The sequence below is a fragment of the Lepidothrix coronata genome, unplaced genomic scaffold (assembly GCF_001604755.1).
Source record: "Lepidothrix coronata isolate B3197 unplaced genomic scaffold, Lepidothrix_coronata-1.0 Scaffold57, whole genome shotgun sequence".
In the NCBI taxonomy this organism is placed as follows: domain Eukaryota; kingdom Metazoa; phylum Chordata; class Aves; order Passeriformes; family Pipridae; genus Lepidothrix; species Lepidothrix coronata.
In genome coordinates, this window is record NW_016690237.1 from 352,443 (window position 1) to 366,503 (window position 14,061).

General features: G+C 36.6%; 1 protein-coding gene across 1 annotated transcript in view; it reads left to right on the plus strand.

Moving 5' to 3' along the window:
- The window catches only part of PCCA (propionyl-CoA carboxylase alpha subunit), a 299,136-nt gene that overhangs the window by 219,833 nt on the left and 65,242 nt on the right, over positions 1-14,061 (plus strand). Inside the window, exon 20 of the mRNA XM_017816595.1 lies at positions 2,343-2,441. Coding sequence (XP_017672084.1) covers positions 2,343-2,441 — 99 coding nt within the window. The remainder of the gene's footprint in view (positions 1-2,342; positions 2,442-14,061) is intronic.

Genomic DNA, 14,061 nt, shown 5'->3' on the forward strand with positions numbered 1-14,061 from the left:
ACCCAAATTTCCTTGGGATTCTCTTGGTTTCAGGTCATCTTCCCCTGCTGCACATACCACACTGAGCTGGAGGTGAAAACAGCTAAAAGCCAGCTCCATTCTGTGAGAAGAATACTGAGTTTTATAGGATATGCATTAGTTCACATAACCCTTCCTCTGACTCTTTATTCTTTCTTGAATAGGGAAACCTAGCATCTGCTTGCTGTCTCTTCTTTCAGGGTGGTTTCCACCAGAAATGTTTTAATACTAATGTAATCTGGAATCAGTGATGGCTGGACTTGTATAGACCCTTGTGAGGGATTTTGAACAGGTCATTTACCACTGTGACCCACTTGGTTTACTTCTCTTTTGCTCATCTGTACAGTGACAAAAGGGCTAATGATTAAACTTGAGTTTGTTGTGGAGGTATCGACTTGCATCTTGTCCCTGGAACACCCTTTGCTAGAACTATATAGATACTGGCTATAGATTTTCTGCAAGGCTGCATGTAAATCCTGCAGTGCAACGAGCAGTTCAGTGCACAGTTGAAGGTTTTTTTGGTGACCAGTAGCCTGGTCTGCTTTCATACCATCTCACCTCCCTCCCTGGAGACACATGGTAAATGATGTTTTCAGACCCAGACTCGAGTGCAGACAAGTCTTTCTTTGGTTTTAGCGATAGCGACAGGCAGCTTTTTAAGTAATTGCCTTACCAAAGTTCAATTGGTAATCAGAGGGGGTTGAGACAGAGTGCTGAGTTTGCTTTTCTCCATTTGGAGAGTTTTTCAGATGTTTCTTCTGTTCTCAATAAAGATGGTACTTGCTGATTCAGGTATGCTGAGAGCGGGCTTGGTTCACCAGTGTGTTCCAGCTGCTTTGCAGTGCTCTGCAAATGCAAACCAGCTGCAGGCCTGGCTTAACTCAAGGCAGGTTTGTGGCTGGTTTGCATCACTGGAGCAGTGTAAAGTACCTGAAGCATGCCAGCTAATCTAGCCTATTGGTGAACCTTTATAAATCACTTGTTTTTCTTCATGTTCTTTACATGTAACTTTATTTATAGTTAAAGCCCATAGAAATTGTGTAGATTGTATTCCTAAGGCAGACTTTGTGTTCTAAACTGAAATCTATAAAATTAGAGGGTTTTTTTAAGCCAGAACTTTTTCTTCTTAACGGAAATAAAATTATCAAATTACACACTGATCCTCTGCACTTCTCTGCTATGGATTTCTTTTAAGATGCCTGTTCTTATAATAAGAGGAAATAATAAGTCTGAGATCTAGAAGAGTAGGCATTATAAGTTTTATTTTGCAAAATGTGGGCTCAGCTTTTATTCTAAATGCAGTACATTTTCTCTAGTTTGAGAATGTATGCAATATTTGTGTCATTATCAGTATTGTCTGTAATTTACTGATTAAAAAATACTTTGGAGATTTTGAGACAGGGAGGAAATTGGTCAACTGTGACTTTTTTCCTCTGTTTATAGTAAATTATATAACTGAAATCATATTTACCTACCTTCAATAGCATGATGAGTGTTCAAAACATGCAAAAAATATTAATCACTAATTATATTAATCCATGTATAATAATTTTTTTCATAATCCATGTCTTTGAGGCTCTCATAGTGTTGAATATGTGATGTGTGTTTTTAAACAGTATTATACAACAGAAGAATGACAGAAGTATCATTACAACTACTCTAATCTACACTGAACCCAGAATTTTCACTCTTCACCTAGAAATATATTTTAAAAGGAGTATGGGATGATTAAAAAAAATAAATCTATCTGGATAAGCATATTGGCATTCAAGTCAGAAATTGTATTGCTGTGATCAGCTGTATATCGAAAGAAAACATGTCAGAATTTGCAAAGTTTTTCTAGACTTTGAGATAAAATGCTGAAGAATTAATTACTACCTCATATTAATTAAGATAACAATGCAAAGCCCTTCATTAAAAGCATAGGAAAAGTTCTTCCTAGGTCCTTGGAGAGAATATTATATGCAAGCCCTGTTGTGTGGGTTGCAAGGTGTCACTGGAATTTATATGCATTACTTGTCTAATTGCAGTAAATGTAGCATGTCCAGATAGGTTTAAAAGTTGGATGGCTGTTTGTTACTTGCTGGAAATCACTTGAAACCTTGCTACTCAGAGGCAGCTGTTCACAGGTCCTTCACCTCTCCCCAGAGATAGGTGGAAGACTCTGTTGTTGGACCCTGTCTTTTATGGCAGAAGCAGTAAACATGACAGGTTGTTTGGGAGCCATCTGTTTTAAAATGGTTGCTGCTTTGTATGCAGTAATGAACTTGAGATCAGTTTTCTGTCTGTCTTCATAGTAACAGCCTTGTTTGGTGTCACAACAGGTGGAAGTTGATGGGATGAAACTAAATGTGACCAGCGAGTGGAACCTGGCTTCACCCTTGTTGTCTGTCACCATTGATGGCACTCAGAGGACTATACAGGTAATCTCACCAATGCATCATTTGTAGAGCTGAGATAACCAGAAGTCTCGGGGCATAAAAATAATACTGAAATGTGGGGTCTAAACTTGCTGCATCATAAAAATTATGTGATGTTTCAAGTAGCACAATGTTTCTACTTTGAGACAAATTCACTCCACTGATGCTCTGGATGCATTCGAAGGTACTTACTGAGAGTTTTGAATATCTTTCTTTTAAAGAAAGTTCCTTATGTAGACAAAAGTTTACCCCAGCTTATAGGATCTCTTTACTGAATGGCTTGTGAGAAGACATAGTTTCTTAATCACTTAAGAAATAAAAAACAGATTACTAAAAAAAACCCTGACCAAATGAAACCAAAAATATCCCAACCCACAACAAAAACCCACACAGGGTCATGGAGTAAAATTAGTCTCTTCCTTATGTTTGGATTGTGTGCTTTATCCACTTTTGGGCCTTTTCAGTTTGAAAATCACAGGACAGTGCATCTCCCACCTGGTTTTTTTATGGTTTTATGAAATATGAGTAGTTCCATGACTTGGGAAAAATGTAGAAAACATTCCAAACCTCTGTAGCTCTAAGAAAAGAGGACTGAAAACATTGAAGTAGTTGTATATTCTTTTCTTCTGACCACTTATGTGTTTGAAACCAACTCCAAACACCAGACTTGACTTTTAACTGCCTCGTAAATGTCCTGACTGTAACACCAGCCAGGATTTATGTATTTGTTGACGAATAATTTATTTACAAATATCTATTGATCCTGTCAATAGTGAAAAAATCAAAACTTATTGAAAGCATTTTTCTACATACATCTGTTTTTTATACATTTATCAGTGATACAGTGGTCAGATTTCTGCTAATTTACAGTGAAATGAGTGAATTTCATTTTTCATTTCCACCCCTGGTAAATTACCCAACTGGAAAAATACTATTTTTGCTTTGATTGAATTTAAAAGATGACAACTTTAAAATAAAAGAATTATTGTATTTTTCAAGTTTAGTATTGCCTGAGAGTGAAATTTTCATTATATGCCCAAGTACATTGTGGACATCAGTTTTGTAGATTTCCTGGAAAGTTAATGCCAGCTTCAAGGCTTATGTATATGTAAAATAATTTTCTATTTTTAGGTGTGGGTGTTTTTTTTTTAATAGCTCAATACTGATCCCTTTTAGGGCTATTTTATAAAGTACATTCATAATATTGAATAGGAGATAATACCGATGTACAAATATATAATATCTGTCTAGTTGAAAAGCATTATAGTTGGAATGTATAACTGTATTCACAAGGCCTCATTGCAAACTATATTAACTAATAGTAGTAAGGCTGTTTAACTAAAAGTGTAATAGTTGAGTTGGCACATAAAACTAGTTTCAAAATTAATGATCGTGAGATCAGAACATGCTTTCTTCTAGGAGCTGAGCCAGCAATAGTGTTACTTGCACTCCCTGAGTATGACCAAACTGTATGAAATATTGCAGATCTAGCCACAGCAACACTCAATGAACTGACTGCATGGTATCTAGCCAACAGAATGTGGAATAAGCACATATGTTGTTTCTTTCTCATAGTTTATCTGTCTTTGCTTGTAGCAAAGAAACTCAGTAACTTGAGAAGTTATTAATCTTTTAGTGTATATATGTAAATTTATGGGAACCTTAAACTTGACCTCTGATATCTTCTCACTGGAATCAAAATTGGTTTTTTGGTTATATATTTCTGTAGTCTCACCCCTCTGCAAGAACCAAATTAGGCAAGTGTATTCCAGTAGGTCAATTTGTCTCCAAAAGCAATTGACCCTTGAGTCTTGAAGTATCTTCTTTCAGTAAAACTTAGCCCTAGAGCCATTTTAAGCAACAAATATGGATGAATCAAATAATTCCAGCTGTGCTTTATTAATTTTCAGCCAATCTAATTTTTCTTCATAGTTGGTTTCATTCTTCTAAATTTACTCAACTAAATACAATCTTTGTGAATGTTATATTTCTTTGAAGCTTTGATTTATGCACCTTTCGCTCAATCCTGCAGTCTGGCTGCAATTCAGCAAAGCACTTAGGCAAAGAAGTAGGAAATAAATAATTTTAAAATGTTTTGGTTTGAAATGTATTTATGTAAATTATAGTCTAGACATTCAAATTGTTACATATCTGTTGCATTTAAAAATAAGTAATTAAGCACGCTTCTGTATTTTCACTCCTCTGCTAAAGGCTCAATGAGTGTTAGAGCAAAGCAGAGCACTAACCATGCTGCAGAGTTATAAAGGGTCTGTGAGTTTAAACCCCAGGTTTTCTAGGACAATTTCTAGAGTATGGGACCTGGGAATACATCTGAGTGCCTGAGGAGAAGTATATGCCCTGGTCACAGTCTGTCTAGGGCATACCAGGGCACAGCAAGGATGTGTGGCAGCCTCCCCCCCTCCCGCTTTTGTTTCCTTTGCGAGGAAGCCCATCTGTGTGCAGCAGATGGGCACTGCGGAGTGCCTGGCCAGGTCCCCAGATGATAGAGGGACCAGAACCCTGGGGTACACTGCAGGTCCGTTTGGCTGCAGCATTAGGGCTCTGAAATCTTTGTGCTGCCTTGGATTACTGTGAAATCCATATATACATATATATACACAAAGTGATGAACTGATGAAAACTTGGGATCATTTGAGCAAGAGATTTCTGAGATACAGTCTCCAGAGATGGGGGTGTGGGCAGACTCTGTGGCATTTCTTGTTGTACACAGATTCCATCATGGGTTTTTTGTAACTGTTTTTAGTAGTTCCTCAGCAAATCCCAGTTTCTCAGCATTTTCTTTACTTGTGACTATACTCTACCTCTCATCTGGGGAGGCTGAATTTAACACATTGTGTAGTGTGGAATTTTGTTCAGGAAGCAAATTAATTTTTTGTGTGCAGAAATACTTTACCAAAATGGTTTCCCCTGCTTGTTTCTAAAGATGTTAGTGGCTTTGAGTTTGACTTACACCTAGCTGTTGTGAATTTGGACTCTGCCTTTGCTGAAAATCAGAGAACCATAGGAATATAGTTACAATACATCTTCTTTAGGATTCAGATTTGAAGGGATTAGGTTTTATTTAATTGAAAATACAAATTTAAAATACATTTATATATAAACCATGATTTGAATAGGATATAACCTTTGAGGCAATATTTAGAGTAAAAATAAATGAATAAGTGAGGGACTTAATGATTCCTGTGAAGAGCGAGTGGAAAAATAGAGGTTGAGTTGTGGAAAAGAAGCATAAGAACTCCAGTGGAAACTGGAAGGGAGAGTGGTGGTTCAGAATGGTATCGTGGAAAGTAATGACAAGTGGAACAAAAGCAACAGGCATATTTTAGGACAATGAGGGCACTTTTGCCCCTCTATCTCTTCTCCCATATACAAGTAAGCTAGATTTTGGTGAGCCCTGCGCCTGCAGAAATTGTCTATGGCCTCTTCTCTCTCCCTGTGAATATGAACTGGGGAGCAGGCAGAAGGAAGGAATAAGCTGTCTTTTCCATAGAATTTGAACATCTTCTTTTATTCCTCATGGGAACAATAATCCAAGGGGATCACAAGATAAATCAAGAACACCATGAAGTCCAGAGACAGGCTTGAACCTAGCTGCAGCTCTGTCCTTATTACAATCAAGTTGCAAGTAGGTGCCTTCTGCTGGGACATTGCGCAGGAAAATCAGATATTTGCAGAGTGAGCAGGTTGCTCAAGGAAAAAATGCGTGTAAGAGATCCTCAAATCCTCTTTGCTCTGCCACTGCTTTTGTTTCGACAAGTTCTCAAAAACCACCCCACCGACCATTCAAATTCTGAGACTACTCCTTGGCAATGCCACATGGACAAATTTTACAACTGTTCAGTGCTATTAAATGTTCTGCTTTCTTGATCGCATCATCAGTCAACCCATCCTTATATACCATTTACTTGCAGACAGTTCCCTGTAGGAAAAGGATGCTAAATCAGAATCATAGGTAGTTTGGTCTTAATTATTTGTCACGATCTTTGCCAACACTTTTTTATTTCCTCATTCTTTCATATGCACTCAGCCTTTTCAGTATCATATTGGCCATGCTGTTTTCACAGCTCTACTAGCTTGCTGTCATGAAACCTTCTACCTTCTAAAAGTAGTGCAGGTGTTCTGCCTGGACCCCAGAAAATGTTTGGTGACTTTTGTTGCCTTCAGCAAAGCAATTTTACAACAGCAGTGGTGATGCCTTCTCTTTGTATTTCCTGACTTGCAGAGAATTAGTTTCTGATAAACTGAAGCTCTGTAGGATGTAGGGAGAACTCAACTGGACAAGGTCCTGAGCAGCTCAATATCACTTTGACATTAGCCTTGCTTTGAACAGGGAATATGAGTACCTGATTTCCAGAAGTCCCTTCCTGTTCTGTGTCTCTATTGGACATCCCAAACTCTGCAGTAAAAAGGTCTTTGTCAGTCACAGCAAGGTGTGATTAAGAGAGTAATGGAGTTGCTAAACAAGAACACAATCCTGTAAAGCTGAAATAATCAGTCTCAAGCTTCAAGTGATTTTTTGAATGAAATAGATGAAGATTTGTCAGGGGAGCTTTCTCTACTTAGTGTTAAAGGGAATTCAGTGATGGCATCACTTATTTTTTCATTTAATTTATTTATTGCATCAACAATTGCAGCAGGAGTAGTATATTCTACATCCTGGGATATGAAAATTTAAGTGCTTCTCTGATACAATGTTTCTTTTGATTATTATTTTGGTATATAATAATAGAAAAAATGAAAATGCTGTAGGTTGTGAAGCCTTTGTTTCTGGGAAATGTCTGACAGGAGAACAAAGCCTGTGCCCACGTATCCATTTCCTTCAACCCTGTAGAGACTTTTTCAAACATGTAATTTTTAAATTTTTTTAAGAAAAATGACCTTTTTTTTTATTTTGCTGTCTTGAGATCTCAGATGTAATCTGTGATAATGATATATGCATTATATAGATTTCCAATCTAAAGTACCATTACCTCAGCACACTCATTTTCTCAAACCCTAAAAAGGATTTTGGGAAGGTTTAGTGTGTAGTGTTTGTGAAGACTGGTTGACAGTCCATTCTTTAGTGCTGTGCAATTACTGCACACACTCTGCTGTTGCTGTTGAACCCATGATTTGAAAATTATTCTTGCTAGGTTGTCTCCAGAAGAGGGACACAGAATGATTTGCAAACAGGGACAGACATTTGGTTATACTATACCCAAATAGCTATCCTTTTGGTTAAAGAAAAGCCAGAGTGTGAACCCCAGCACTGAATTCCTGATGGCCCACACTGATTAACTCATAGCTCACTCCCTGGCTTTTTTTTTCAGTCTGTTCCAGTTATGGCTAACCTGGGCAAATCTGGTACAGATTTCTTGGCCATGGTTCAAATGGAGAATATGTGATGGGAAGGGGAAAATTAAAGGAAATAAAAGATTGTGAAACTACAGCAGTAGAACTAAAAGCACATATTACTCCTTACCGATTTTTTTCATGAAAATGAATTTTTTTTTTCATTTGGGAAGGAAATGAGTGATCAACTGCTTTGCTCAGTCAATCCCCCTGAAATGGGATTAGTTTTATCCTGTGCTACTCAAGGTGTTAATCAAATAACGTTAGTTGTCATCTTGTTCCGTATTTTTTTCCTTTTGGAGCTGTATATTTTCATGATAAACAATATTCAGAATGAATAACTATAAGGATTCTGTATGTGTCGAAAGACCAAAGCGTTGTGTTTAGTTCTTGACAGACATTGTAGTTTTATGATATCTAAACCTCGAAAGATGAAAAATGTTTCTCTTGAACATGCTAACACATTCAGAGAGCAAAGGGGAAGGAAGAGGAGGGCCGTCAGAGAGTGAGAAAGGATCCTGTAAAGAATTTGTCTCAAGCCAGTCATAGACATTATCAGATCTAGAATCACATGGCAGCATTTTGTCTGCATATTGCCCCCCTATAAGAGCAAAATATATCATGGCATCCAAAAAGAGGGCGAAGTTTCCAGAAGTTCTAGTAATTTTGTGATTTAAGGTAGTAACAGCAAAAATTTAGAAGTTCACAGAGAAGACTAAACTCTTCATTATTGTAAATAGTTGTAGATGTTGGGCTGGATTAAATGTCTCTTAGAGTCATTCTTTACCAATGCCAAATAAACAGTATTTGTAAACAGTATTTGCTATGTTGTTGTTGGTTTTTTTGTTTGTTTGTTTGATTTGGTGGTTTGATTTTTTTTGGTTTTTTGTTTGGGGTTTTTTGGTGATGTTTTGTTGTTGTTGGGTTTTTTGATATTGTTGTTTGGTTTAAGTGTTTTTGTTTGATTTTGTTAGTGTTAAAGCCTCTCATCCACTTCTTTATAACATCTACCTCAAAGGGTTAAAGGATCACATGGACATGCTTGGAAGGCATTTTGTATATGTAATAGCAATACAGCAGTGATATTCATATTTTAAAAAAATACTCTGTGAAAACAGGTAACAAGTTTAACAGTCACATTGGATATCACCTAAAGAAATATTGGAATGGATCTGTGTTTCTACTTTTCTGTTTACAGGAGGACAAATTCCAAAGTCATCTTCTGTAATTGAATCCCAGACATTAAGAGAATGGTTCTTTTAAAAAAGTAATATGGTGCCTCAGCCTCTTAGAAACTGCACCTGCACAATTATCTGTGTGGATTGATACCCTGTAAGCCACTCACCCTGTGTTTAACATATGTATTTGTACTGTTTGGGAACAGATTGCATTGAGTCCCTGGAAAGGGACTGAGGTAGCTGCAACAGGTGCCAGGGGAGACCAGTATCTCAGCATCCTGGCAGGATTCCTTTTAAAGGGAAAGACTACTTCAGCATAGTACCATTTATATCAGTCTTAGACATCTTTCACAAGTCAAAATGCTTCACAAACAGCAGGACTCGATCATCTCTTTTCCCACTGGATGACTGCTGCCTTGTAAGAACCTGGAAAATGTGGACATGCCCTGAGGAAGAACAATTCACTGAGGCTTTATTTACTATGAAGTGTGAACTGAAACTGGTAATGGCTAAGGGTAGAGCAGAGCACAAAGTCGGGCTAACTTCCTATCTGTAGTTTCATGCTCTAAGGGGAGAAAATTCTGAACCATCAGTACAAAATGCTAAATTGTGAAAAAGTAGGGTGATTCCCAAAGTGGAAGGGTTTGTGAGGCTGAACAAGTCTGAACATATAGTGCAATGCTGAAAGTCTACAGCATGCAAGAAAGTTTGGTTCCATTGCTAGTCTGGGATTACATGCCTTGACTGCGATTTTGTGTGGTGGAAAGGCAGTGCTGACATGAACTTCTGCTTTCTGTGGAGGTTCTAGAAGGAGAGGGGAAAAGGAGATTAATAAGACCAAATCAATCCTTGCTTTTTGACGAGAGGATGACTTAATGGTTTCACAGCTACTTCTGCAGCTTTCTCCTCCTCTCTGACCCTGCCATGGAACTCTAAAGGTAAGAGTGACTTAGGTGGAAAATGGAGCTTTCCAGATGTCCAAGCACCCTCACATACAAAATCTCATAGATTAAGTACTAGCAGATGAATCTGGTATAACTTTACAAGTTAAAATATGGTGGGTTTTTTTCCACTGACTTCCCTATTGTGGGAATAATTTGTTTTTTAATTAAACCTGTCTGAGGATGATTCTAGCCTGTGTTTTGCTAGGTTAAATTTTCAAGAATTTATACGTATTGGCCAAAAAGTGGATAGCATTCTCCATTTGAAATTCATGGCATAAGATGTTCAGAATGTCTGTTAGCAAGCAGTTGAAATGAAGCAATAGGGCTGGGCTGCAAGAAATTCTGCATTCTGTAAAACAGCACCATGCTGAGAAACTACCAGTGTTTCATTCAAAATTTTATCTATAGCCTATCTATAGATTTTCTGGGCTTGTTATTTTGTTTTTGGTTCTGTATAGTTTGCTATGTCTTGTCCAACTAGTAATGTAGTCATGCCATAGCTTGAAAAAGTTACAAAAACTGTTGAGTGACAAGCTGTAAGTTTTCTGTAAGAAATGGTCTCCAGCTTTACTTTTTCAAGATGAATGGGTTTGAGAAACTTAAATAGAGATATATATGATTGCCTTTGCCAGCTCATGTTCATTCTGACTTCACACATCACCTTTTCATTTGTAAACAAGGCAAAAAACCTGCTTTTGGTCTGCTGGAGTTTCTTTGGTTTTGTATCCTTCCTCCTCTGCAGCTGCTCACTTCTAGTAGCCTGGAGAGCCTGAGATACCAGAAGATTTGTGGGAAAATATTCTAAGATCTTATTGTTGTCTAATAACGTCTGTCAGTTTAGAATGTCTTTCAGTAATACATATTTTATGTTTTGAGCTGAGCTTTATCCTTTTTCATGTAAAGGTTGTTATCATTTTTATCTGCAAGTGCTCAGCTACGGCAGGCTTAATGCAAAGCTGATTGTAACCCTACTGCATCTTATGATGAATAGATCATTGATACCCAACTAAGTGGAAATAATTTTCTATGGCAAAGCAGAAGAATTTAAAGTCATATCACACTGACCTCTGGTAATTTGCTGGGATTTACAGATTAAAATGATTATTTGTGAAATAAGTATGGTATAGCATACACAAGATAGAGAAGGAAAATCAAATACATTTTATATGATTGTATGCACTTGTCTGTTTTTACATGTGTGCATAAGGATTTTGTTTGTATATACATGGCATATGCAGTATAACACACTGTAACTGTGTGTGTAAAAATACATATAATATTTATATAACAGTCATACCTGTTTGACAGCTTTGAGACTGCAGATCGATTTTCTTGAAGTTGTGATTTTTTTTCATATTTGAGTTAGCTTGTTACTTTCTCATAGGAAAAAATATACTTTTAACTCATATGATAGTAATTAAGTTAGTCTGAAGCTCTGTCAGTTGAATTGTCTAGAAAAGCAATGGTTGAATTAACTAGAAAAGCATTGGTTATTTCTAAGATCAGACAATTTATGTCAAGAATGTAATTTTTACTGTATTGTTAGGTAAACACAAGGTAAAGTTTTGTCTTTGAACAAATGGTAGACTTTCCTTGCCTTTTTGTTGTAAACCTTCTAGCAAATAATGTGCAATTTATTAGGAAAGCAATGACAATATGTATAATTAGCTATTCTCTATTGTTACCTCTATTTGATTACTTTCGTGCTATCACATGCAATATGAAACCATCTATTATGAGGTATAGAATATGTATATATCTAACTTTACAGGAGAAACTGGAGACTAGTCCTTTTTCTGAAGAGGCAGAAAATAAAAGAATAATTGTTAATCATGTCCTTTCATTTTCTATAAAACATCAATTACATTTACACATCCCAGAAACACTAGCCCACCAGTGGAACAGAAAAAACTCTTCAATATGCTTCCAAAAAAATCTAATCACATCTAATAGCTGAAATTTATTTACAGCTGTAATTTGAAACATTAATTATGATAATGTGCTGACTTCTTTTGTAGCACAGTTCTCAAAAACCTGGCAGTTCTCTTTTTGGTCTTGATGTAACATATGTTTTGTGACTTGGAGAATTTCTCTACCTTTCTTTCTTGTTTTTGTTTTTTACATATACCCAGAAGGGAAATTTCTTTTTCTCCTCTGTTAACTATATTTGTCACCTTCTCAGTTATTTTCCTCCTCCCCTCACTGGATGTTAATTTAAGAGATGGATTTTAGCGCTTATACTGACTCTTAATGCAATTGACAACTGAATGTCATGCTTTGTATTTTGGACACAGCAAACAGTAGCAGTGAGGATTTACTATACTGTGATACCAGTGTGCTCCAACAGCATCAGAGCAGGAAAAACACTGCTCACATCTTTGTCTTGTCCTGAGACTGAGGCTTTACAAGGTGCCTTCGTGATGTACATATATATTTGGCTTTATTAACTTATTTTTGAAAGGGCTTCATTATTGCAATGCTAGCTTATTTGGTTGTGTTTAGAGAGAATCTGTGTGAGGAAATACCATAATGGTTTGCTTTTCAGTTGTAAAAAAAAAGTTGAGTTGTCAAGATACCTGGCTTTACTCTGAAAGCCTTTAAAGAAAATGAATAAAGGGCTCTATTTTTCTTGTTGTTTTGTTTCGTTTTTTAAGTTGTGTTTTTCTGTATGACAGGGAGATTAGCCAAAAAAAAATGGAATTTTTATTAGGACATGAAAAGGTCTCTAATGACCCTTGAAAGCAGACAAAAGGGTAGCACAATAAGTGACAGAACTCTAACGAGGGTGGAGGGCATTCCAGGAAAAAAAGAAATTAAATCCTTTAATTTTTTTCGGCTTGCCATTTTCTGACAGCTTATCAAGTGGTTGGGACTTGTTTGTTTTGGCATGCGGTTCATTCATTGTAGGCAGCCGACACTTTGTTCTTCTTTGTGGTTTCCAAAACCTGATTGTGTTTATCCCAGACTGTGGGAAAAGTGTATATTCCTGTTTCCTTTATAAAAGTAAACGTCAGGTTTTGTATGAAATTTTATTTCCCATATTTTCCATTCCATTAATCATTATTGTTGAAATATGTCAGGCTTTGGCACATCACCCTTTGTTTTCATATGATTGTACAGATTGCAATGTCAGTGTGTGACCTATTAAGTAAAAAAATAAGCATGTTTGGGCTCTAGTAATTATTACTTCATAACGTGTAGCTGAGGAACATGCACCAGGAGTGAAAAGGGACCAGAATTTAATTTATTGCTATTAAAATTGTTTTGGGGGATATCTAGCTATTGTTGTATAGCTAGCACTTTCTCATTGGGTCTAGAGAAGACAACTTAGGGGAGCCATGATAATGGTTCTTCATATACCTGTAGGTAGCTGTAAAGAGGAAGGGAGTAATCTGTGTTTCCCGTCTGCGATGAAAAAGAGGAGAATTAATGTGCGTAATAAAGTTGAACTCAGTGTTATTTTAGTCAACTATTAGGAAAAAACTTCCTAATGGTAAACATGAAGGAACACTGGGATAAATTGCTTAGGGAGATAGTGAAATCTCTGCAATTGAAAGATTTTAAAAATGGATTAGACACATATCATTTGACAGTGACACTGGTTGTTTTGCTTCTGCTGGGGGTTCCAGGCTAGACGATCACTCAAGATTATTTGCAGCCCTGTTCTTATGATTTGTTGTCTTTAAAATGCTGAAGATTTCTATGCAGCTCTTTGTTTGCAATTATACTCTTCTCAGATCTATGCTTTGGTACTTGTATGTATGCCTGGCATTGTGTAAGATTAGGGCTGCGTTCCATGACTAAGGACTATATGTGCTGTAGTTTAAACAGTGGGAAGAAAATTGAAAAAATGCCCACTTTTTACATTGAAGGAGGAAACAATTCACGGAAAGAAAGAGTTCTTTATACATTTTGCATATTTAAATTATGTTTAATGCTGTGTGAAATCAGTAACGTATTTTCTCTTGCATTGTCTTGTGGCTTATTGACAATGTAATATTTGAAGACTGTTTAATAACTTCAATCAACTCTTGAACCACAGTAGGTGACCAGACATTTCATAAGGTCATTTTTTTTTCTCTTTTCAAAGTAGCATCATTGGAGGTTTGCATTTTAAAAAGAGATTAAAATGTCTCTCATTAGGAGAGA